The 24,941-nt window shown below is 38.2% G+C and overlaps 2 protein-coding genes across 3 annotated transcripts in view; both read left to right on the top strand.

The window, feature by feature from the left end:
• Window positions 1-24,941, top strand: part of smad9 (SMAD family member 9) — a 937,424-nt gene that overhangs the window by 801,192 nt on the left and 111,291 nt on the right. The window lies entirely within an intron of this gene.
• Window positions 1,111-24,029, top strand: postna (periostin, osteoblast specific factor a). The gene is made up of 23 exons (XM_037687981.1): window positions 1,111-1,229; window positions 1,755-1,853; window positions 6,916-6,980; window positions 7,061-7,218; window positions 7,301-7,465; window positions 7,541-7,687; window positions 7,795-7,936; window positions 11,079-11,291; window positions 11,378-11,512; window positions 13,319-13,464; window positions 13,851-13,987; window positions 14,426-14,556; window positions 14,667-14,797; window positions 15,541-15,643; window positions 15,730-15,797; window positions 15,899-15,944; window positions 16,049-16,081; window positions 18,036-18,605; window positions 20,168-20,206; window positions 23,244-23,288; window positions 23,504-23,590; window positions 23,666-23,704; window positions 23,945-24,029. Exons 1-23 carry the CDS (start codon window positions 1,111-1,113, stop codon window positions 23,998-24,000), a joined length of 2,874 nt encoding a protein of 957 aa, XP_037543909.1. The 3' UTR covers window positions 24,001-24,029.

The raw sequence follows: 24,941 nt of genomic DNA, 5'->3' as shown, positions 1-24,941 counted from the left end.
ATATGTGTGTATGTATATGTGTGTGTGTGTGTGTGTGTGTGTGTGTGTGTGTGTTCATAATCATTTCATATATTCTGTACATTTTTACAATTTAAGCATACCTGTTGTCATTCATGCTTTATGTGTTTAAAAAATAAATTTTACGGTGTGTTTTGTTTGTTTCTTTTGGAAGTGGCATCAGACAACGCTTCAACATGAGAGCAGGAAACAGCTGCAAAGAATAAAAAAAAACCTAACTGGAGTGATGAACATGACAGTAGGGAGGATAAATGGAGGAAACGGTCATAAAAAGAGTTAACGGGAGGACAGAAAAGTTGGTGGAAATAATGAATCTACTTTATAAAAAAAGAAAAAAGACAACGCAAGTAGATTATAATAGCATGTCAAAGAAAGATTTCTGTCATGAGAGTCCGCTGGAAAACTGAATTACTCTGGATTATAAACAAACGTCTTTGTTTCCTTTTATTGCAGCCCAAACGCAACAATTAATTCATGACTTTATTTCCAATTTTTTTTAGGAACGCACTTTAAAAGTGTGATTAGAACCTTTAAGTGTAACCGTGAATTAAAAAAGGTGAATTAGTTTGGATTATTTCAATTAAGAGAACTAACTTGTGCATGCTTTCAAACTTTGCAAGCATATTTTATCGTCTTTGCAAAGATTTATTGTCAAACCTCTAAATTAATCAGAGATCGAACTTCTTTTAAAACACAGTGGGAAGTCAGGCTGGTGTCCTCGGTGATCTGGGCTGTGATGGTGGTCAAGATTAACATTTAAATTGGTGAGAAACAGCCCTAGAGAGGTGGAGACGAGAAAGTCAGAGCTGGAGGAAGGGTTTCAACTAAAAAAAAAAAAAAAAAAAAAGGATGTGTGTGGATGAGAGCAGGACGTCATGGTATGGAAAAGGCAAGTGAGTGGAAGGGGAAGTGGGTGTGTTGGAGATTCAAGCTTTTTGGTATAAAAACTCTCCCTCTCATGTCTGTGCTCCCATTTCCTCTGTGTGGGGTGTATTTGGAAGGGGTGCAATATTGTGTGTTTGTATGTGTGTGAGAATTTAAGCCAGAAGCGGTGTGTGTTAGTGGCTGTAAAGCACAGAGGACTTGTGCAGGATGGATCGGCTGCTGGTGGTCACTTTACTGGTCGTGGCACTCTGTTTTCTGGGGAGCGTGGATTCTTTAGCTTATGACAAGATAGTTTCCCACAGCCGCATACGGGCCAGGAAAGAAGGGTAAGAGAGACCGATCTCTGTAAAAACAAACAAACAAACAAACAAAAAATAACATTTGTTTCTTTAATACTTGAAACCAGTGTGATTAACAGTTTGTGTCATTGCCAACAAGTTGTGTGTTCAGAAGGACTGAGGATGTCAGACATTCAGATTCATTTTAAATTATACAAAGCACATTATTTATGGTCAGGTCAGATTTAAACAATATATAAATAAATAAATCCTATTATTCAAATATGGATATTTAGGTTTTTCTCTCCTCCCTTTTATAACTTCTGTCGTTTATTGGAAATTGCACCTGTAATTCAACGTTTTTCTCTAATTATAGCTTTTACACTAAATGTTGACTTTGAGAAAATGTATTAAAAAACATTTAAATTGAGACAAAGTTTGGTTCATTTGCATCTGTTATTTTACTGATTTTTAATTTGGATTTTTATTCATACATTCAACAACTTCTAAACTTATTTATTTGGGTGCCTCTTTTTCATCATTAATTTTAATGAGCTTTCTCCACTGTTTTAGTCCCAATGTGTGCGCTCTGCAGCAGGTCGAGGGGACCAAGAAGAAGTACTTCAGCACCTGTAGAAACTGGTACAAAAAAACCATCTGTGGCAAGAAAGCGTAAGTTTTTACCAAAACTCTGAATAGATCAAACAAGCTTTTTTGTACATTTTTGCTCTGAGTCCAGGAACAAACATCTAACCAAGGCTCAGACCACACCCAGCTGTAACATGTTTAGCAGATAAAGATGGCCATCAACAAATGAAAGTGCCTGTAGGGTCTGTTTGGATCATGCAACAGAACTTGATCCAGCACTTTGTGCTTCACACTCAGTTAGCTGAGCTATCAGCTCGCCTTCCAAGCTTTGACATCCCACATACTGTACACCGTAAAACAATCCCCGTCATTGTCTTCAATCACTCCACCCTTTGTCTCGAGCCTGGGCTTGTCCTGCAACCCGCTGGCCTTGATCTATATAAACCCCATAATCTTTTACATGCAGAACATTTTCTATCATTTCTAAGTTTTGTCTTAATGTTTGGATAAAATGCATCGAGCTGATCAGGTTTCGATGCTTTGCACAGTTTTTGAGGTGTTGAAAGTGCACTTTAATTAAAGATAATATAGAAATTAACTGATCACGCAGGAAATGACTGAAGTGTGTATACAGGATTTTATTTGACTGTTTCAAGTGTATTTTTATTTTCAAGCCAATTACTTTGAGCGTGTTTGAATATAGGGCTTCTTTGAGATCCTGGTGCCAAAATTCAATGGTTTATGAAAATCATGATGCATCATGGAGCATGAATGTTTCAGTCACTGTAAATTGTTCTTCATCACACAGTATTCACTGAGTTTGGGGCTTAACAGAAGCCATCTCATCAAGTGCGGTGGAAGAACGAGCAAAGCTGCACACTCTTACTCGTCCCAAACCCGCACAAGAACATTCAAGCAGATAGACACACCTGTTTCTGTTGAAACACCTGCAGTGGAGTGGTTCAACCGGAAAAATAAAAAATGGATATACTTAACACAATAAGTTTTATTTTAAGTACAATGCCATGCTCCGATGACATCATTGTTAACCCAAAACACAGAGCCTGGGCCGGATTTTAGCAGGGGCTTACAGGGGCTGCAGCCCGGGGCCCCGGCATTTCAGGGGCCCCGAAGGATGTTTTATGTTTTTGTGAATGGATAGTGTCAGAATTTAATCAATGACTATGATGATTTTGACAGCACCGATGAAAAATGTTCCAATTTGTTCTGGAAAACGTCCATCTTGAATGCTTGCTTGTTATTGGTCCACTTTTGACGCATCTTACGCATTGGGGAGGAGCGTCAGGGAATATTATTTTACAATGACAGACAACAGTGTTTGTGGTTCTAGTTCCTCCAAATAAGATGAATGCAGAAGTGTCATTAATAAATGGAAATCTGTATTTTGTTCTTCATATTTTTCAAGATGTTCTCTGTAAAAACCTTGGTCTATATATATATATATATATATATATAGGGCCCCCATATACAGTATTGACTCCAGCCCAGGGGCCCCCATCCTGACTCCAGCCCAGGGGCCCCCATCCTCCTAAATCCGGCCCTGCACAGAGCACACAATACTAAGAGCAGACCAGATAAAATAATGGGTAGGAAGATGCATTGTTTCCAAGATATCGAGTAGGATTTTTTTTTATTTCATTGGAGAACATCCATCCATCCATCCATCCACCCATTATCTTTTACCCGTTTCTTCCTTTTCGGGTCACTGGTGCTCATATCCAGCAGTCACTGTGCGAGAGGTGGGGGACACCCTGGACAGGTCTCCAGTCCATCACAGGGACACATAGAGACAAACAACCATTCACTCTCTCACTCACACCTAGGGGCAATATTTATTATAATCAAATATTAACATTTATTTTTCAGTTTCCTTCTGTCGAAAACAGTTGAAATTGTTTGAACGAATGTAAAATGGACAAAATAATTTTTGATCCAGTAAGTTTTAGTCTCAGAGATGAGCTGCATGAAAACTGCACGCGCTTGAAAACAAATTTATCAGCGTAAAACAAAAATGTCACCTTTTTTCTTCCCTCTTCCGTTGTCTGTGGCAGCAGCTCAGACATTTTTGAGTAACAGTAGAAGTAATCCTCCCTTGCCTGCAGCTGTGGTTTTGTCTCAGCTGGACTGGATGCTGATGAGTGATTAGACGAACATGTTTGAGCCCAAAGTGAGACTTTTAATACCCTCCGGTGTTCAACTGCTGGCTGAAGGATCAGCAGGTGTCGGGAAAGGATTAAGAGAGGACAGCAGTCAAAACATTTTTATATGTAAACTGTTTATGATGTGAAAGTGTGTAGAGAAACTAAAACCACTGATTAAAACTTCCTTTTAAAATCATTCAAAATGACTCAAGTTGGTAAATATTCACCGCGTCTTCAGATCTTTGGTAAATGTATTCTTTTACAGGTAAATCTGCTTCCACGTTTAAAAAAACACAACTTAAAAATAAAGATGCACATCTTGAAAGAATATCTGTTTGATCAAACCTCTTAAAGGACAATATGTGCTCAGACTCTGTGTTAGGGATAACTCTCAGCTACTACCACACCAAGCATCGGCTAAATATCTGAGAATCGGACTTTTAAAGTGCAAACCGAGCTTAAAAAAATGAAGTGGGATGAAAGAAGAAAAGGCTGAAGTTGTCTGAAGTGGAACAGGAAAATTAACCCCCACTCCTATATACTAGATAAAAAATGAAAGGAGGTAAAAGGGGAGGAGGAGGAGGGTTCTGTGGCCCTGTGATGGACCTGCGACCCGTCCAGGGTGTACCCCGCCCCTCGCACAGTGATTGCTGGACATGGGCACCAGTGACCCCCATGACCCAAAATGGAATAAGTATTAGGAGGCGTTTTCATTTTGTGTTGTAGGGTGTAACTGGGTGTGGTTTTTCTCCCCAAACTGAATTAGTTTAAAATTCCTCTAAATTACTGTTTTATAGCTATTTGATGAAATAGCTATTTTCGTGTTGCCTAAGGTCGATTAGCTGTGGCAGCCATCTTGAAATGGGTGGATGTTAAACTTTAATCAGTTGTAGGCGTACATCCCATGATTAATTTACTGAAAGTTGCATTAAAGTACATCCAGTAGTTCTTGAGGTATTTTGTTAGCACAAAATTGTGTACGTTTTTGTAGGGACCAGTTTTACTAAAAATCACGCATTGTGGGAACCAGCTGCTCTTTATGGGGAGCAAAGCCAGGTGGAGAAGTCTCGTTGAGGGGTTAGGGGACTAAGGTTGCAGATGGATTAGGGTTAGGTAAGTAATAGTAATGGTTAGGTTTAGGGTAAGGGTCAGGATTAGGCTATAGAAAATGAATGGAAATCAATGCAAATCCCCCAAAAAGTATGTTTACAAGAACATGTGTGTGTGTGTGTGTGTGTGTGCATCCCCCCACTGTGTTTTCTCATCTTCTCATCTGGAAACCACATTTCGCTGATGCCGACTTGTTGCGAGCTGGCTTGTTCTGTCTCTCGTCTTTTCTGCATCTATTATCCTGTCAGAGAACAAGCCAAGGAACAGTGACTTCATACTCTGCTGACTGCCAGCATTGGTGCAATGCAATTTATGTATTTGAGCATCATAAAAAAAAAAAAATAATGTCCAAACAGGGAGACAATACCCCAATGTGATTTTATTTTAAGATGATTAGCGAGGTTAACTTGGGTCTTTTAAGGAAACAAAGGGAGGATTTTGTGACGTTGCATTACTTGGTTTATGGCTTTGCATAAAGAAAATCATTTATGAGTTCTGTATTATATTAAAAAAAGAGAGCAGTGAACATCAAGGCTGTGTAATGAGTGCTAAGGAAACCTCTCCAAACAAATCTCTTTAGTAAATATGTTGACAGCTCCAACTGGAACCCGTGCATGGGGTTGAACCCTAGTCAAGAGCTCTGCATCTGTTTTTCTGCTAGATCTTTGTTGAGCTTCCATTACTGACTCGCTCACTTGTTGGTTTGAGTCTCTGAAGATCTGCGCGAACCTGTAGACCCCAGAGTCAAACTGCATGAGCAAACCCTTAAATTCTACATCTCTAAGTCGTAACTCACAGTATTGTTGTACATAAGTATAGTTCACAACTTGTAATGAAGTCCAGCCCAAGTTCCTGTGAAATGTTCAATTCCCTGAGGAGTGCTGGTCAATGACACACCTTCAGCCTGTTTAGTGTTAAGTTCTCTGCTTCCTGACAGGATGTTTACTTCTTTTTTCCCGCAGATCTTTTATGAACTCTTCCCTTCCGTCCAAAAATCAAAATGCACGAAATGGATGCAAGGAGTTAACTTTGTGCAAGCTCTTTGTTTGTCTTGGCCATCTAGTCAGTGATAGGAATCGTAGCCAAGAATAAGGGCAAAGAGGGCAGGAAGCACGCCTGCCTCTTTTTTGAAAAAATAAATTAGCTGTAAGTTATTGCTATTGCTTTCTATCAAAGTGTGGTAAAACTGCTCACACCATTGAACCTAATTTGATCTGATTCAACAGACAGTGGTTGTTTTTTTTAATCCCTCAGTTGTGAGTTTTGCACAGCTATGCATGTTTTCAAACCAGGGGCTTTGATGGTTTAACTTTTTTTTTCCCCTATCTTATCCTATGTTTTTAGTAGTTTTGCTGTTTTCCACAAAACATTAGGTTATCAGAACAATTACTCATAAAACCAATTATAGATTGATTGAGTTTTTCTTTTTTTTCTTTTATTTTTTTATAATGTCGCTCTTTTCTTACTCATCCACCTACAGCCTGATTGTGAACTGTACTTGGCCGGGAACATCAGCTCTTCCTGCAGTCTGTAGTCTATTTGCTCTCCAGCTGCGGTCCAAGCAGTCGTCATCCTATCACAGCTCCAGAAGTTGTTTTTCTTTCACCCAGCTGTCACTTTTGCTTAGTTGATCTTCCAAGTTTCTTTTGTTCTCTCAGCTCGCGTTACTATCAATTTTGATCCTAGCCCGCGTTATTTTTATTTACACTGCTGCCAAAATCTTGAATAATTACATCACACAGCTCTCCGACTGTAAGCTCTTAAGAAAAAGTGGATTTCTTCTTTGATTTTACATCAACATCTGGATTAAATTGTATGCCGTTTTGGATCAACCAGTTACATAAAGCACTCTTTATCCCCTTTTTCTTTGACAGTGATGTCTTATATGAATGTTGTCCTGGGTACATAAAGCTGGAAGGGATGAGAGGATGTCCTGCAGGTATGGTATTGCTCTATGAACTTTCCTGTCAAAGACCATTTAAACTTATTTCATTTTTTTATGTTTCCCACTCTCCATAGTGGCTCCCATTGACCATTTATATGGTATGTTGGGGCTTCTAAAGGCTACAACCACGCAGCAATATGCTGACATGTCAAAGCTCAGGGAGGAAATTGAAGGCAAAGGCTCCTTCACCATGTTTGCACCAAGTAATGACGCCTGGGATGAGCTGGACCCTGTAAGTAAACTGTTCATATGCATTTTTATTACCAATCTAAAAGAGACTAATTTACGACTCTCTGATAATGTGCCGTCTTTAGACTGTACGGTCTGATCTAGAGAGCAATGTGAATATTGAGCTGTACAACTCGCTTCACTATCACATGGTGAACCACCGACTGATGACCAAAGACATGAAGAATGATATGACCGTCACTTCGATGTACAACAACCTTGGGATTTACATTAACCACTATCCAAATGGGGTCAGTCTATATGAAGCAAAGTACTAGTCCAATACTGATAGTACGGGATAATAAAAACATTTCCTCTTTGTCAAGGTTGTGACTGTGAACTGTGCCAGGGTCATCCACGCTAACCAGGTGGCCCAAAACGGTGTGGTGCATGTCATTGACCGAGTCATCAGCTCTGTGGGTAACACCATCAAGGACTATCTGGAAAGCAATGAGGATCTCGCCACTTTTACTGTACGTAGAATCTCATTTAGGAAAATGGTATCAAATCAACATCATGAACTGTTGAATTCAATGTGATGTTTCCATATAAAACACTCGTTTTTGTTTTTTTTCCTCAGGATTCAGCTTTTGCTTCAGGTGTGATGGACAAGTTGGGAAAGCCTGGTCATTATACTTTGTTTGTTCCAACTAATGAAGCTTTTAATAAACTGAGTGACGGCTTCATGGAGAGAAACACTGAAAACCAGGCTGTTATTACAGGTACGTAACGCACTAATGAGGAAATAAGTGAAAGGTTTAACGTGACTGCTCACACTTCGTTCACGCCTGCTTTTGCGTAATGTGCATCAAAATGTGCACTTTGGTTCAAAAATGGTACATCACTGTTCATTGTTTAAAATTACTTTTACCAATTGTTTGCTCAGTTAATAAAATAAATTTAAATAAAAAAAAAACTCTTGTAAAAAGTTCTTCAGAATTCAGTAACGGACAACTAAATCTGCATTTTAGTGGAAAAATGTTCCTGCATTCTTCCACAAAAAAAAAAAAAAAAAAAAATGCAGGAACTAATTGTTAGATTAGGATTCCAATCAGGAGTGCATGTTGCTTATCCCATGCATGTTGAAGTTGTGTAATCTGATTTATAAATCAAGATAAATAATCTTCATTTATCATAAATATATTAATATTTATAGATTCCATCACTATGAAAGACGGGTGCTGACGTATTTGCCTGTGTGAGTGTGTCTGTTTGTCTGTCTATATTTTACCAGAACATTTCAATAACCAAAGGATGGATTTTAATGAACTTCTCAGAAAGGTTTGTGTCAGGTGGTTGAGCTTGGATGGACATCTACATCTGTTAGTCTTTAGAGTTAGCCCGCTTTGAAATGGCTGCCACAGCTAATTGACATTTGCAAACACAAAAACAGTATAACGCAGTCAATGAAAGAAATACGCTAAAATAGGGTGAGGTAATAGTTCAAAGTCATCTACATCACGTCCTCCATGTGCTAACAGATTACGCAACTTCAGCATGCATGGGATAAGCAAAATGCACTCCTGATTGGAATACTAGCTAATTTAACAAGCTGAAGTCAGGTCCTCCCTAGTGAAGTTTTCTACACATTCATTTAGTTTAGAAATTGTGGGTTTCATGGATGAAAATTAAATATCGCAAAACTAAGTACTTCCCTGTTACAGCTAATCTTTATTATAATTTAGAGTAAATAGCTTGTGAAATTTGAACATAGGATTGTAAATGTGCTTGACCACGTGCAAAATTTAAAATTTAGCATGCCTTTTAAGTATTGCATGTTGCCAGCTATAGCATGCAAAAAGTTTTAAATAAAGATTTGTAAGTAATCCAGAGGCTGCAGTTTGCACCAGGAAAGGCAACTGCTATTTAGTTATGTATTTACTTATACGTAACCAAGAAAGTCCCACTGAAATCACAGATTTCTTTTGCAAGGGAGACCTAGCATGTATGTTTTTGGACTGTGGAAGGAAACTGGAGAAAACCCACACAAACACAAGAAGAACATGCAAATTCCACACAGAAAGACCCCAGGTCCAAACCAGGGATTGAACCTGGGACCTTCTCACTGTCTCTCATACAACATAGTTGCTCTCACCACTGTCCTGTAAACTTTTCCTTTTGACCTTTGTTGACACCCTTTCGTTGCAAATCACTCCTGAAACAATTTCACACAAAAGTTGTGAAATTGTGCTGCCACGCAATACAACTGCCAAATATAGTGTGTGAATTTGCTCGCTGTGGCAAATCCTGCAGGAAGCATCTGAAAAAAACAACAACTTGTACAATCTGAGCACTCTGAGTATGGGCCAGGGTTGACTCGTGACTACCATCACACCAAATTTTAGCTATTTGTACATTTGACTGTGATTTTGTTTGTTTGTTTTAGAGCAATTAACCGTGGCAACAGTGAGTCATTTGTAGATGACGGTTAAAGGATTACATTGAGAAAGTAGTAAAATTCATTCAGTGGTTCACAGGATTTTCTGCTGATAGACCATGCGCATAGACACAGCCAATAATCACCTGTCCTTCATGGTGGCAACATGAGGACATTGTGATTGTAAGCATGTTCACATGCCAATGTGAAAGCGTAGCTCACTTTTTTAATGTGTATATGTTCAACATCAGAGAGGCGCTGACAGAAATTCTAAATCTCCATTTCCACATAAAGAATAAGTAATCTACCACGGCAAGCAAATCCATCCCATCCTCACAGCTGGCCATTCTATAAATCCCACTATTGTTACATACCAAAAGGCTGAGGTATTTGTCCACCACACATTTGCAAAGATTAAAATGTGTGCCAAATCCAGCCGATAGTTCCACAGAGGAGTTCTTTTTTCTATTTTGGATCCAGAGCCAGTGCTTGCCTCACTGGCTTGTCTTTGATACCCCATACAGGCATCAAGGTAAAAATGCAACATTTATCTACACATATACACATAAGGAGCAGCTGTGCAGAGAACCTTTAGTTATTTATTATTATTTTGGGGGCATATGTCACAAAGAATCAAGCGATGCTAATGTCAAAACAGCTGTACATACGCTCAATCTTTAGTTACAGCTAAGTTGCACATCTGTTGCACCACATACAATTAAACCTCCACAAAACACCCACATCAATCATCCTAGTGTGCCCCAAAAGAATATATCAAGATCAGCCAACTATTTGTGCAAGATTTTCAAATGCCTCTGAAAATGTTTCTCGGTGTTTTTATAACATTAAGCTTTAAATCTGAACATCTAAAGTAAACCACATGAATCATGTTCCAGACATGTTTTGTGCATTCGTCTAACGTCTAAACATGAAAACCATGAAATTGAACCTTTTCTATGCAGTGAAGATCATTTCTTTTATAATTATAAGTACAGTATGTTCACAACTGTTGCACTGAGAGTTAGGATTAGTTTTTGACACGTGTATTTACATATGAGCATGAAAAAGCCTCTTCAGTGAGTTGATTCTTTTGACAGTATAATAACCCTCTGTCCAATTCTCAGAACTGTTTTGGACCGAACTTTCTAGGACAGCTTCTTCAAGAGAGAACTTTATTTGATACAATAGGGTTTTTGATTAATATGAATCAGAACACAGAAATAGCTTCATTTGATTTTGTGTGAGTTGGAAAATCTCAAGTTGCCAGCTGTACATTGGTACTTTTGTAGTTGGAGTTAGACAGAAAATTAGTTTCAATTCATTCGTGACAAAACTGATTAAGTACACCTGAATAAACACAGAACATGCACGTTTCTTACTTTTGCTTGTGTGTTAAGTAATAATCATGATAGTAAATGACTCAAAACTTACAACCACATTTATTTTTTCCTGTTTCATCACTGCTTCAAACTGACCCAAACTATCAGCCTTGGTGAACAACCACTTGTTGAGCAGCATCCAGTGTGCAGAAGCAATCATGGCGGGAACGGTGTATGAGACCATGGAGGGCAGCACCATAGAAATCGGCTGTGATGGTGACAGTCTCACGGTCAACGGCGTCAAAATGGTGCTGAAGAAGGACATTGTAACCTCCAATGGTGTCATTCACCTTATAGACCAGGTGCTTCTTCCCAACGCAGGTAAATCAGTCTTGATTTTTTTTCCTCTCAGTTGTTTGATTCTACCATTTTCTTTGAGTCTCATTGTGTTTGTACGTTCACTTCAGCCATGGAAGTCAAGGAATTGATGGGAGATTCTCTGAGCATTTTCAGCGACTTCATTGGTGCAATGAAATTACTTTCTACTCTGGAGATGGAGACTCAATACACCCTCCTGGCTCCTCTGAATACTGCCTTTACTGGTGAGTTTAAACGAGTTCTTGTCAACCTAAAGGAAGCATACAGTTGTGGCCAGATGTTTACATACACCCATTTAAAGTGGTATTTTAACCAGCCACTAGGGAGCACAAGCCAGTGTATCCCTTGTGCCCGTCCCAAGCCTGGGTAAATGGTGAGGATTGTGACAGAAAGGGCATCTGACGTAAAACACTTTTGCCAAAACTATATTGTGAGTTCATCAAAATGAAACCATACCAGACCGGTCGAGGCTCGGGTTAACAATGACTGCCACCGGTGCTGTTGACAAACAGGGTGCCGGCGGAAATTGTGCTACTGTTAGTCGAAGACCACGAGGAGGGAAACGTGTCAGGAGAAGAGGAAAGTCAAGAATGTAGGACTGAGGTTTGCGACTCTAAATGTGGAGACAATGACAGGTAAAGGTAAAGAGATGGCTGACATGATGCAGAGAAGGAAGGTAGATGTTTTAGGTGTCCAAGAGACCAAGTACTAAGAGGAAGGCCAAAGAGGAGATATATGGATGCAGTTAGCGAGGACATGGAGGTAGTTGGAGTGAGGACAGAAGATGCAGAGGACAGGGTGTGATGGAGGAGGATGACTCGCTGTAGCGACCCCTGAAGAGGGAAAAGCCAAGAGACGACGAAGAAGAAGGTTTAAAGTGGTGTTTTAGGGAAACTTTTAAGTAATTTTTTTTACTTTTGCACAAAGGTTGAAATTGTGTTTATGTTTGAATCATTCAGATATTAGTTGGAGGTGGAGTTAAAGTTTTATTATCCCATCCACTTTGAGCATTACATCATTACCAGTGGCAGCAAAACATCCCCACAGGATGATGCTGCCACTTCCATTCTTCTTAGGTTCTTAGGTTCGAAAGCTTTAACTCAACTCGTCCAAATGTGGGGTTTTTTTAATCATTGTGGACAAACACCTCAGTCTTTGCCCCATTTAAGGGTAAAAGTTTTATCCTGGAGTTTGTCTACGTGGGCAGCTGCAAATTCAGTCAAGATGAAGGATTTACTTTTGGAGACGGTGTCTTTCTTGTTCAGCAACCTCAGTTTATGTGGACGTTGTCTTCACTGTCAACATTAACACTACTCTAACTTAATGAAGGCAGCCAAACAGATGACTTTATTCTGTCAATAAATGACTAAACTGCTGTCAATCATAATCACTTACTAGAAATTATGTATATTTATGTGAATTCATGTGTATTTGAGACTGGATGTGGAATTATGACCTTATAGAGATTAATGAAAATATACAACAAATGCAAACTCTTGTTTCCAGTTCTAGTTTTTAAAAAAATTAAGTTCAGTGATATAAAAAATTTCCACACTCTGATATAGTGTTCATGCGTGCACATCTGCTCACAGACTCATGTTCATGTTTGTGCTGATGTTCAATGTTTTATGTTATGAGTGCTTAGTGTATATTTAGTTGATGTTTTTCTTAGTTCATATCTTAGATGTTATTACTGTTTTTCTTATACATTTTATTGTTGGATGTAACTGGGACCCTGTGTACATAATTTCGCTCCACCACATGTACCACATGAGGTGCGAATGACAATAAAGAAACTCTGACTCTGACTCTGACTCTGACTCTGACTCTGACTCTGACTCTGATAGAATAGTTTTTTAAAAAAAGTTAAGTTCTAACTCATTATGATATTCATGCTTATTATGAGTTTAATTATTCCAAATCATTTCCTACTTGCATCGTGAAAGTCTTTTAAATAATGCAAAAAAAAAAAATTCTGTTCAACATTTTATATACGCTTTTGAATCTGTAGCTTTTTGTTTGCTCCTCAGATGAGGTAATGTCAGACGAGGCTCTTCTGAGACTGACTCTGGAAAACCACATCTTGAAGCTGAAAGTCACACTGAGTGAGCTTTACAACGGCCAGCTGCTGGAAACGCTCTCTGGCAAACTGCTCAGAGTCTTCATCTATCGCACTGTGAGAACTCTTTGTATTGTTTGTGACACTTAAATAGAGACTATTAACAGATACAAATTAAAGCTCAAACACATAAAGCAGCCGCTTCCACAGTGGAAATCTGAAGTCAGTTAAAGCTCTTTGCTGACATTTTTTTTTTTTTTGCTCTAACGGCTATAAACAAATGTGTTAAAGCAGCTAATTAGTCCAGTTCTTGACAGAGGAAGTGTGTGTTTTCTAGTGTGCTTGAGACGCATCAGATGAGATGAATTTCTTCACTCAAACATGGCAACTTTTAGTTTGATTGATTGTGATCAGAGAGGATAGTGTGGATCAAATACGGTAAATGGTTTCCAGATTTGGAGTGTCTGTAAAGCTGAAACTATATTTTTTTGGAGACATTTTAGGCTGTGTGCATAGAAAATGCATGTATGGTGCGTGGCAGTAAAGAGGGAAGCAATGGCGCCCTTCATCTTATGAAATCCTTGATCCAACCGTCTGAGAAAACGGTCTTTGAACTCCTGAGTACTGATGGGCGCTTCAAGTAAGAACTTGTTTTAATTGAATTTTAAATGTTTAAATGTTCTCAATGTTTGCATACTTGTTCTCCTACATTAAAAGCTATTTTCAATGTATTAGGTATAAAAGATACCTTATTGTAATTTAAAAAGAAGCAACAACTTCATTATACAAATTAACACTCATTAGAGGAAAAACACACGTATGGCAATATGTGGAATGTTGTGATATTTAGGAGTTACACAAATTTTACCCCACATGCCTTTATATCATTTCCTTGAGTCAAAATGTCACAAATCTAATTTCTGTTATGCTTACGCGCATATGTAAAGTAAAGTAAGTAAAGTGCTCTGTTGTCATCATCGTATGTTCCCATACAATGTACAATGTTCATTTTTGTCCAACAGTTTTGTGGTCTAATTTTTGTTAACTGTTTTTTTCTGCTATTTTCTTTTTATTATAGGATTTTCTTGTCACTGATGAATGCAGCAGGCCTGGAGAACTTACTAAAGCAAGAGGGCTCATACACCGTCTTTGCACCAACTGATGAATCCTTTGAGAGTCTTGGTGAAGAGGACTTAACTATGCTTAAAAGTTAGTGCTCTATTGACATCCAGCCATGACTATTTAGTTTGTTTTAGTATTCATTTATGTGATTAAAAAAATGCCATTCTCCTTCTGAATCATTTTGTTGCCATTGATAGGTGATCCCAATTTTTTGAGAAATATTCTCCTCTACCACTTCAGCGATGGCATCTTCATCAACGGAGGATTAGAGCGGGGGGTTACCAATCTTCTCAAATCCCTGCAAGGCAGCAACCTGCAAGTTAAATCTGTACGGCAAAATATTTGTGATTTTGTTGTCAATATCAGGGTCTTTACTATCAGTAGGCAGTAACTGAGTGATTGTATGAAACTGCCTTTATGATGCACACGTGATTTTTTTTGATAATGACATTTCTCATAGATGCAGCCACGCAACAAAATGGAAGTCGGCATTTGGCTTATCCGGCTCACAAAATGACAATATATACATATATTGCAGCAGCCATCTTAGATTTTGACGTAGACGCCAAATTTTTAAAAAGAACCTTTCTTTAGATGTAGAGACACTCAAAAATGGAAGATAGTTCCTCACTCACTTTTAAAGTTATTATGCTCACAACATGCACAGATGAACTTAGGTTAGGATATTTCCTGTTCCCCTTTTTTGCTCCACGATGGGGACAAAAATAAGAACGGGAACACTGATTTACAGATATTTGTGATGTGGTTTAGACCTGAAAACGGTTGTGTACATCAGCCCCTGACAACATAACACAGTCCTGAATGAAACTACCTAAAATGTAAAGGTTTAAAATGCAACAATGTACAAACTACATAAAACATTATAAAGCAAGCTAACCTCTATAACTTATTACAAATTAATTTTATTTTTGTTCACAGACATTGTCTTGAAATCCATAAAATCTGGACATCTTGGTACAAGAGTTTGTTTTTAGACATAACTCAACTCAAAACCAAGAAAATAAGATCCATGCATTCTTAGTTTGTGGCTTTCATTTTCTCATTTCCCAGGTAAACAATTCAATCTATGTTGACTCAGTGGCTGTAGCAGACAATGACCTGATGGCCACAAATGGTGTGATCCATGTGGTGAAGAATGTTCTCTATCCTGCTGGTGAGATCAGAAAATAGCCAACTTTACGGCATGTTGCACCAATATATAATAAATAGTAATAAGTATGTGACACACATTACTTATAGAGCTTCCTGTGGGCCGTCAGGACCTCCTGAAGCTTCTGGAGAAGATCATTAAGTCGATCCAGTTTAAGGTACAGAAAGAAAAATATGTAATTGTATTGGGACCAAAATGTATTGTCTTATGTTTATTTTGCCTCATAATTTCCATTTGGTTGTTCTTGATGCTCTCTAGTTTATTTCTGGATATTCATATGTTGAGATTCCACTCACTTTCCTCAGTAAGTGTCAATTTCTGCCATTATTCCTGAATAAGGTGGTGTTTTGTGTGGCGTAATTGTTTCGTAAGGTGCAACAAACTAAAACTGATTTCATTACTTTACAGAGATGACCATCACTACCACTCATTATGTTGAAGGTAAGACACTAACCAAACAACTAAGAGTTTTACATGTACAGTAAATAGCCTAGGCCAGTGGTCTTCAACAAAAAATCATAGGTCCTTTGAGAAAAAAAAAGTACAAGCAAAGTTCTATTTTAGGTGTTCATATTGGCAGCTTTTCATAAATACATGGAAGTCCATGAAGTTTGGACAAATTGTATATTTTCTCATGTTATCTCATCTTAAAACCTCTATTTGCTTTTCAACTTTTCACTTTAAACAACAGATCATGCTGACGTTCTTCACTCACACATAGAATTGGTTTTATTAGGCTTTTACCTTTCTGTAGGCCGTATTTTCTTTTCTCTTCTTGCGAACAAGCAGAAGAAACAAAGAGAGATGAACAATCAAGTAAATTACAGTAAATGCTAGAAAACATGTCCAGGTTATAATACTTTAGAAATTTAACAACTGATCTGGGTAAAGATAATACTTCATTTGAGTCTGGAATCATTTGGAGTCCCCTAGCCTATGGATAATCCCAATGGAATACAGATTTAATGCTGGTGCTTTTCTTAAATTGCATGAGTTAAAATCAATGTCATTTGTTTTACAATTAGTGTCTTATCTCAAATTGGCATTCATTATACGAGGTGCACTTTACATTCCTAACACAGTTTAGTTTAGTTTTTATCCTGGTTTGTTGATTTGATATACTAATGTTGACTCACTACTGCCCAAATCCACGTAGAAGCCTTGGAAACGTTAATCCGTTCCATTAGGGATTAGGTAATGAAGCAGTCAAAAGTAAAACCATGAAGACTTTTTGGATGTTTTTTTGTTCAGTTGGACCAAGTCATGGTATACATCTTTATAAACAGAAGATATTTTTGACATGTTAGGTCAGCAGTGGAAAAATAAAGGCCTTTGCAGGTAATTTGGCACATTTCATGAATTACAGAGTTTTGACTCTGGAACTCTTGAGCTTTTTATTTTTAAGCATTTGGAATCTGATGATATGCATGAACAGGAATGCAAATGTTGCATTTGATGAAACATTGACATGTATTCCCAACAGTGCAAAGACTGAGCTTATTCATTTTCCAAGAACTCTGTTTTTAATCAAATACAGAATGTAAAAGGGAAATTTCTCAACCTTTTTTTTTTGTTTAATCCAAGTTGCTGCTTCACAGCACATTCATCACATATTGGTTCATCTATGTTTTGTGCTTTCATAGAAGTTGTAAAATTTAAAACCCCCAGTTGTGATAGTTTCTGATTCTCACAAATGTCAGTAATTATGGTTAATTTGTCATCTCTCTCAAAAGCAAGTAAACTAAATAAGTGTCATACTACAGTCTAGTTATTTGCACAAAACATACTAAAATTTGGAATTGTGGAATCTGCTGTGTTTTAGTACACATAAGGTTAAATTTAAATAATCTGGATTACTTTATTTTCCTGACACGTAAAACCCCAGAATTGAAAGAAGATGGATTTTTTTTTCTTTTGACTGTAAATTGTTTTTTTAATGTCTTCTTTCAAAACATAGATTACTAATTTTGACATTGTATCAAAAGACTCCAGGCCTATACAGATTACCTGTTTAAAAACACCATGAAGAGGTTAGCTGGCATTCAAGGCCTATATTAATTTTGTCAGCCAAAAAGTGTAAATACATCAAGGAGGCATCTTTAGTGTCTCTGACTGTTTTGACTGTTGATACTCTGGTGCTCATTTGTGCTAGCTTTTAGCTCACTTAATTAGTTTACACACATTGTTGGTCTGCAAGTTGGCTAAATTACAGTGCATGCTAATAGAACAGTTCATTCTTGATGCCGATTATTTTTGTCATTAGTGTTTATGCATATTTGATTTAGTTTAGGAAAATAATTATCTTGAGAAAAAAAGTTTGGTAATTTAAAATCGCAAAATCAGTAATGTTAATATTTCTTTCTGAAATTTATAATTGATACTAATTTGTTCTCAGATCCAAGCCCTGAAACAAGAACAGTGACAAGAGTCATTGAAGGACAGCCATCTCTCACCAAGTTTACCAGGGTTATTGAGGGGCAACAGGTCAATACCAAGGTTACCAGAGTTATTGAAGGGCAACCAGCCAATACCAAGGTTACCAGAGTTATTGAAGGGCAACCAGCCAATACCAAGGTTACCAGAGTTATTGAAGGGCAACCAGCCAATACCAAGGTTACCAGAGTTATTGAAGGGCAACCAGCCAAGACCAAAGTTACCAGAGTTATTGAAGGGCCCAAGGTTACCAGAGTTATTGAGGGACAGCCAGCCAAGACCAAGGTTACCAGAGTTATCGAGGGACAGTCGGCCAAGGCCATGCTTACAGAGGCTATTGATGAGCAGCCCACCATCACCAAGGTAACAAGAGTCATCGAAGCAGAACCATCAGTCTCAAAAGTGGTTGATGAGGGTGAGTCTTCATTGACTAAAGTGACAAGGGTCATTGAGGCAAAACCTTCCCTCACAAAAGTAACCAGGGTCATCGGCCGACAGCCCACCATCAACAAAGTTACAAGGGTCATAAGCGGTAAGCCAAGAATACATTCAGAAAATGGATTTATTACTCATAAGCAATTCACATAAGACTATGTGTGATATGTTGTCAGTTGTGACTTTGATGAAACATTGCTTCTTGGTATAAAATTTTATATAGTTGGAAAGCATTTTTATTTCCCAGTAAATGTTCTCGGTTTTGTTAGAAAAATATATTTGTGGGTTGAACAGAAAAATTCAGTATGTGAGTTGCACCCATAAAAAACCTTGCCAAATCTCTGCCAATACTAGACAGATTATTCTGCTTTTGGCTTTTGCATTAGGCTTCTAGTAACTTCTAGTATTGACAATTAGATGCATGATTACCAGCACATGTGAGCATAGACCCTGCTACATAATCAGTTGGTGTGTGCACCAAACATACCATGTTTGATTGCTCTTCGTAGGGCCTGTGTCATAGATTAACTTCAAGCATTGTTTGGAAAGAGCCTTAGTACCATCTCCATAATGAAGGCCAAGTTATGTGTGTGAGTGTACTATGTTTTGTCATCATTGTATGTTTCTTTACAATAACAAAATTAGTTCTCTGCATTAAACCCATCACACATGAGATACACCCTGGTGAAGCAGTAGGCAGCTACTTTATGTAAGTGCCTGGGGAGCAGTTAGGGATTAGATGTCTTTCTCCAGGACACCACAACATGTGGGCAGGACAGGGAGTTGAACCTGTGACTTTCTGGTCCCAAGTTGGCTGCCCTACCTCTACACCATCTCAGCCACTATAAGTTCCATACAATAGGGGTGTCAAAGACAAGCCAAGAAGTGGGAATCCCAAGAACACCACACAACAAGGGGGACATTTTCCTTACTCTGTCAGCCCATAGGAACCCTTAGGACAGCTATACAGTCAAGGTTTGCAGAATGATATGGACAAGAGTTCTCTACCCAGAAAAAAATGGAACAGACTACAAACCATCAGAGCTGCAGATTTTTTTTATGGAGAAGATGGAATGGTCTGCCTCTGGTCTTGACCTCAACCCCTTTTAGCACCTGTGAGATCAACTGGGGTATGATGTTTCTTCCAGAGTGACCAACACAACCACATTGGCTGACTTGCAACAAATGCTGTTTGACAAATTAGATTCCATCCCACAGTAGTGTGTGACCAAACTGGTGAGCAGCATGAGGAAGAGATGCCAGGCTGTTCTTATTGTGTATGTTTTTTTTTGGTATGGTACTCAGGGCAATGTTTGTTAAGTTAATAAATTGTGAAATTACTGTCTTGTTTGTTCAGGCTTCAGTAATCCATCTAACAAACAACACCAAACAGTCAATAGATGAATACAGTGTTTGACGTTGACAAACTCTGCTGCTCAACCTGAAAAAGCATTGTCCTTACAAAACTGACAACACTTTGGAGGAAATATGCAGGCTTCTGACTTGTTTGAAATTTATTGTCACGAAGCAGTGTTACATCAAAGAAATAAATAACTAAACATACATTTGCTTACTTTTTGTTCTATGTTTAGGAGTAAAATGATGAGTCAGATGACAATCTTTTCTGATAATTTGTTAACCTGATGTTTTTGGCTATAGGCACAGACCTTGGTGCAGATAAGAAGAAGACAGAAACAGGTGTGTTTTTTTAATACTCTTTGAACAGCATGAAAGATGAGATTTTATTTTAAATGTTCGGTAAGGTCTCAGAAAAGACATACACTAGCTGGTCGACATAATAACTGAACATTATCTCATGTAAACTACAAATTTCACTTCCTTACTAACCATCATTTAGTTCAACATAAAGCATAATGTTTTTCCTCACTTGCTCTCGGGCAAGACGGATGCTTTTCTTCCCTCTCCCATCCTCCTCTTGCTTTTTTGCTCTCTGTCTTGTGTACCGGAGCTTCTATTTACATATCTTATAAATTGTAAACTACTGTCATGGATCTGATCAGCTGGACTTTCAACGCAATCTATTACTTTTTTTTTTCAACCAAGTGGCAGGGTCCTGGAGAACCCTCATGCCCCACTGAGACGCACGCGGCAGGGTACGTCATGGATCCATGGGGCATTTGGACATTGATGTGCCTTTCCTTATTGTCTCAGTAGGACGCCAAAGATGTTTATATCATTGGAATCATGATAGCAGGGTTTTTGCTTTATGGCACCGGTGGATACCTATGTTATCGGCTATTAAAGAAGATGGTTGCAGCAGTTTTGGCCATGGCAAAGCTGCTGACCTTGTATGAAGGTTTGGTTTGTGCTTTGAGCACTCAAAATCAGCTGATTTATGAGCTAAACCATAAGATGAAAGCGATTTGTGAGAATCGCAGGCAACTTGCAGCTTTTGGGACTCGCCAGCATGTTGGGAATGACCTTGGAGGGAGCTAATAAGCATGGACCCATGGAATGCCCACAAATCTGGCCATTTTGGATCATCAAAAGTACCAGCAGAACTCAAGGCTGATGAGAAATAACAGTCTATCTGAAAAAAATCAAGAACTGTGGCTTATCTGAATCTGACTCACCCGTTCAGCCTCGAAGCAGGCCGACTTGTCAAATTTCTCCTGGGATATGTGTAAACTAAAGCCCCCAGTATACTGCCGCGTACGTCCGTTCATGTGTACGTATGTGTGTACTGTACGCAGAGGGTTCAGACTTCGTACTCCTCTGTACACCCTGAGCAGCTGCAGAGCAGCTTCGCAGACAAGGGGCGTTTACCTTCAGGAAAAATTGAGGTCGCCGATTGGTCATTTACTGACACGCCTACTGGATTGATTGACAGGTCGGAAAAAAGAAAAAAAGCGAGCACTGGCAGCCTCAGCTGCAGCGGTGTTCTGTGTTTATATGTTAATAAAAAGATCTAAAAAAAAAAAAACAGGGAGCGCTGGCTCTACAGCCCACACATAAGACCAGCCCACCAGGAAATCTCCAGACCCTTCCGCAGCCACGCTGGACCTGAGTTTAATTCGCTCGTGACAAATTCCTTCATTTCTCACCATTTCAGTCATTGCATCAACGGAGGAGGAAGAGATCACTGCCTCTTGGCAAATAAACAAAAGAAAAGGCCAGATCAGGGATGAGGAAGGGGAATTTAATACATTGGTGTCGCATACAAAACAGTCCGTTGCTGGTCAGTTTATTGTGCGACACCGCGTACGCGTATGTGGTCGTAAAAATTTGAGCTTTGCACGGACATGCCCTGGGGGGTACGCTCGTACCTCTGCGTACGTACGTACGTACCTCTGCGTACGGACGTACACGGGAGTATACTGGTGACTTAAGAAGGATCTACCTTTCGCAACAAACCCCCCACCCCCCCTCCCTGAGAACTTCTGTGAATGCTTATCAGAGCTACACCGGCTGACACCAACATCTTAACAGGACTATGGTGCTATCTGGAAGTGCTTCATGGACAAATCTCACCATCTTGTTGTCAAATACTTGTGTAATGTGTTTATAAATGAGCTTGCTGGTAGAGTTTTTTGATGTCTTAAATAGTGTCCTGATAAGAACAAGGTGTGAAGAAATATTTTTTGTAATACCACTATCCTATCCTCATGGCCTTTTCCCCTTTTTCTATCTAAAGAATAAGGTGCCACACTCTTAGGAGCAGCAGCAACGTGCACTCTGCCCATCTTTCTGACGACTGTACGAACATAATCTCACTGTACATTGGTGCAATGATAATAAAGTTTATTCTGATTATGATCATTTTTCTTGTGCTTCAATTTGAAGACACCATGACTAATTTACACTTTGCAGAACATGATAAAACACAAACAGTAGCTTGACTACTCAGACGACTGTTAGTTTTCAGCAGTTTCCTTATCCTAAAGACTTGATGCTTTCTATTTTTAGTTCAGTGACAAACCAATGACCCAGATTGTTCTATTCTGGTTCTACCCATATCCTATGTCATGCTTTGTAAAATGCCTGTTACAGTTTTGACTGAAGCCTGAGACTCTGACTTAAAACACCATCCAAAAAAAAAAACTGTTTATTAAAACGGACACATATTAGCAGAAACACTTGTTGTTCATTTTATTCATCTGATAAAAAAAAAACAAGTCAAATATTGAATTGTCCTTAAAATTGAATTTATTATATTTTCTTGTCCTCAAAGCAGAACTTTGTAGCCAATGAGAGTATACAAATCTTGAATATTAGGACAAATAGTATAACCATAATGACATTCTTAGCATCTACATAACATTTTTATTAAAAAAAAAAAATTTACAACAGCTGCATTTAGTAATGACCACAGTCTCACTGCAATCTCACACATGAAGTAAACCAGACTATACAACTAGTTGTGGCAGAAATATAAAGTGCCACCTTTAGACCCCTTTGTCCCTTTTGCTAACTTTATCTCTATTAAAACTGTTGGCAATAAGGTGAAATGTTTTGGGCTAGTCAAGGTCAATTAATGTTTTTAGGTTGGACCAGCTAAGGTCAACTATTGTTGGGAAGAAAATGTAATCTTATTCATGTGCAGTTGTGCTTTTGTGTATCATTTTATAAGAATTTGTTTGTGCTTTCTTTTTGATTGGTGGTGAAAGTGGAGGTCTATTGTGGGTTGAATGCACCTGTCTGCCTGCCCATGTCACTTAGCACAATATTTATGTTAATAAATGGCTTTCAATATTTTGTTTTTATCCATCTGAAGGTGAAGCCACATCCATCACAGTGAAAGAGCCTCAGATCATTGCAGGTAGGGGTATCTGCATCTAACTGCTTCTTTTCAGAATGTTTACAGTTGTCTTTGAAATAATCCTCATTGTAAATCTTAATTTAAAAATCAAACCACTGATTACTTTTCAAGAAAGTTAACTTGATAACATGTGTACCGTAGATCTAATTTTGGTGTAACATTTTAAGCTTGAACATTGTTTTGCATTTTGGATCTAAACAATCTGTTTTGTTCAGGCCCAGATTTCTCTAAATTCACCAACTTCCGTGGAAACCCTAGTCTGGTCAATGAGGAATCGGATAGAATTACCAAACTCATTCAAGGTAAAAATGCAAAACATGAGTTGCACAGATTTTGATATATGTGCTTGCATAACTGACTGTGATGCATTAATTTAGGAGGGGGAAGGGGATTTTCTGCTGCCAGAAAAGCTCCAGGTAAGAGTTTAAATAGGTTTTGTTTATGTAAAAAACTGAATAAATAAAAATAATTTATCAATTAAAGTTAAACCACAGACTGTATTTTTGGATTTCGCTTCACTTTTTGTGTTTCCTTTGTGTGCATTTTGTCTGAGTCTTTTCAAACATTTTTCAGGTTTCATATTTATACCGTTTACCTTTGTTCGTCAAAGTAGTCCTTCGTTGTCCCATGTGCTAACACGGACGTTTCTTTGACAGTCGGAATACGGAGAAGAGCAAGGCTGGTCAGGCGTCAACAGAAGCCAAGCGAATGAAGGCAAGAAAGAAAAAGGACGCTGACGCTCCCCACAGAGACTGACCGTGTCTCCAGTGCTCCTGGCTGAGTGCTGAGAGCTTTGGAGAAGTAGAGATTTATTGAAACAATCTAGTTATTTCATTGTCTTAAAAATCCTCTCAGCTAAAATGTGTGAAATGCATGTGTTCTTTAGCTTTGTAATTACATTAAAATAACTTTCATGTAAGTAAAGCAACTATGAGACTTTCTAATGGGATAAATTGGGGCCAAAGTATGAGACGTTTTACAGATTTGGTTTTAAAAATGTGCCATTTTGCAAACAAACGTCCTAACAGGACATTTATGTGCTTTGTTAGAGATTGCATTCTGAAACAGTATTTTGCTAATAAAATGCTGTACTAATTGTCTCTAAATTATCAGAAATCATAGTTGTTGTTTGTGAAATTGTTTAACGCTGTAAAACTTTTTTTGCGCTTGAATGCTTGACTCATGTACTGTATATATCTAACAATAATTAACATTTTTTAAAGAGGTGCTAAATAAATCTGTAAATACAACTAACGCCTTAGGACTTTGTTTGTTCTTGCTCTACAGATGATCCTACAATAAATAATACATTTGTTCTCAGTTGCTTTAATTATTTTGAAACAGGTGATCAATAAAATTAGCTTTAAAGCAGTTAAAGGTCTTTCTTGTTTTTTAAATATAAGGACTTTTAGAACATGTATTTTTTTCAAGAACATTTACACTAAAAGTGAATTTAGGGTTGCCCAATCCTTTTTCTTAGGGAATACTCTCCAAGCTTTAACAGTGTCTTGGCTCCAACACATCTGATTCAAATGACTGAATTATGTCCTCAGCAGAAGCCTGGTGATGACACAATAATTTAAATCATGTGTGCTAAAACAGGCCAACATTTAATCTATGCAACACAGTGGATCCTGAGGACCACATGAAGAA

The sequence above is a fragment of the Nematolebias whitei genome, chromosome 14 (assembly GCF_014905685.2).
Source record: "Nematolebias whitei isolate Nwh7 chromosome 14, NemWhi1, whole genome shotgun sequence".
Taxonomy (NCBI): Eukaryota; Metazoa; Chordata; class Actinopteri; order Cyprinodontiformes; family Rivulidae; genus Nematolebias; species Nematolebias whitei.
Note: the sequence above shows the minus strand (reverse complement) of the source record. Positions and strands in the feature narration are given on the sequence as shown.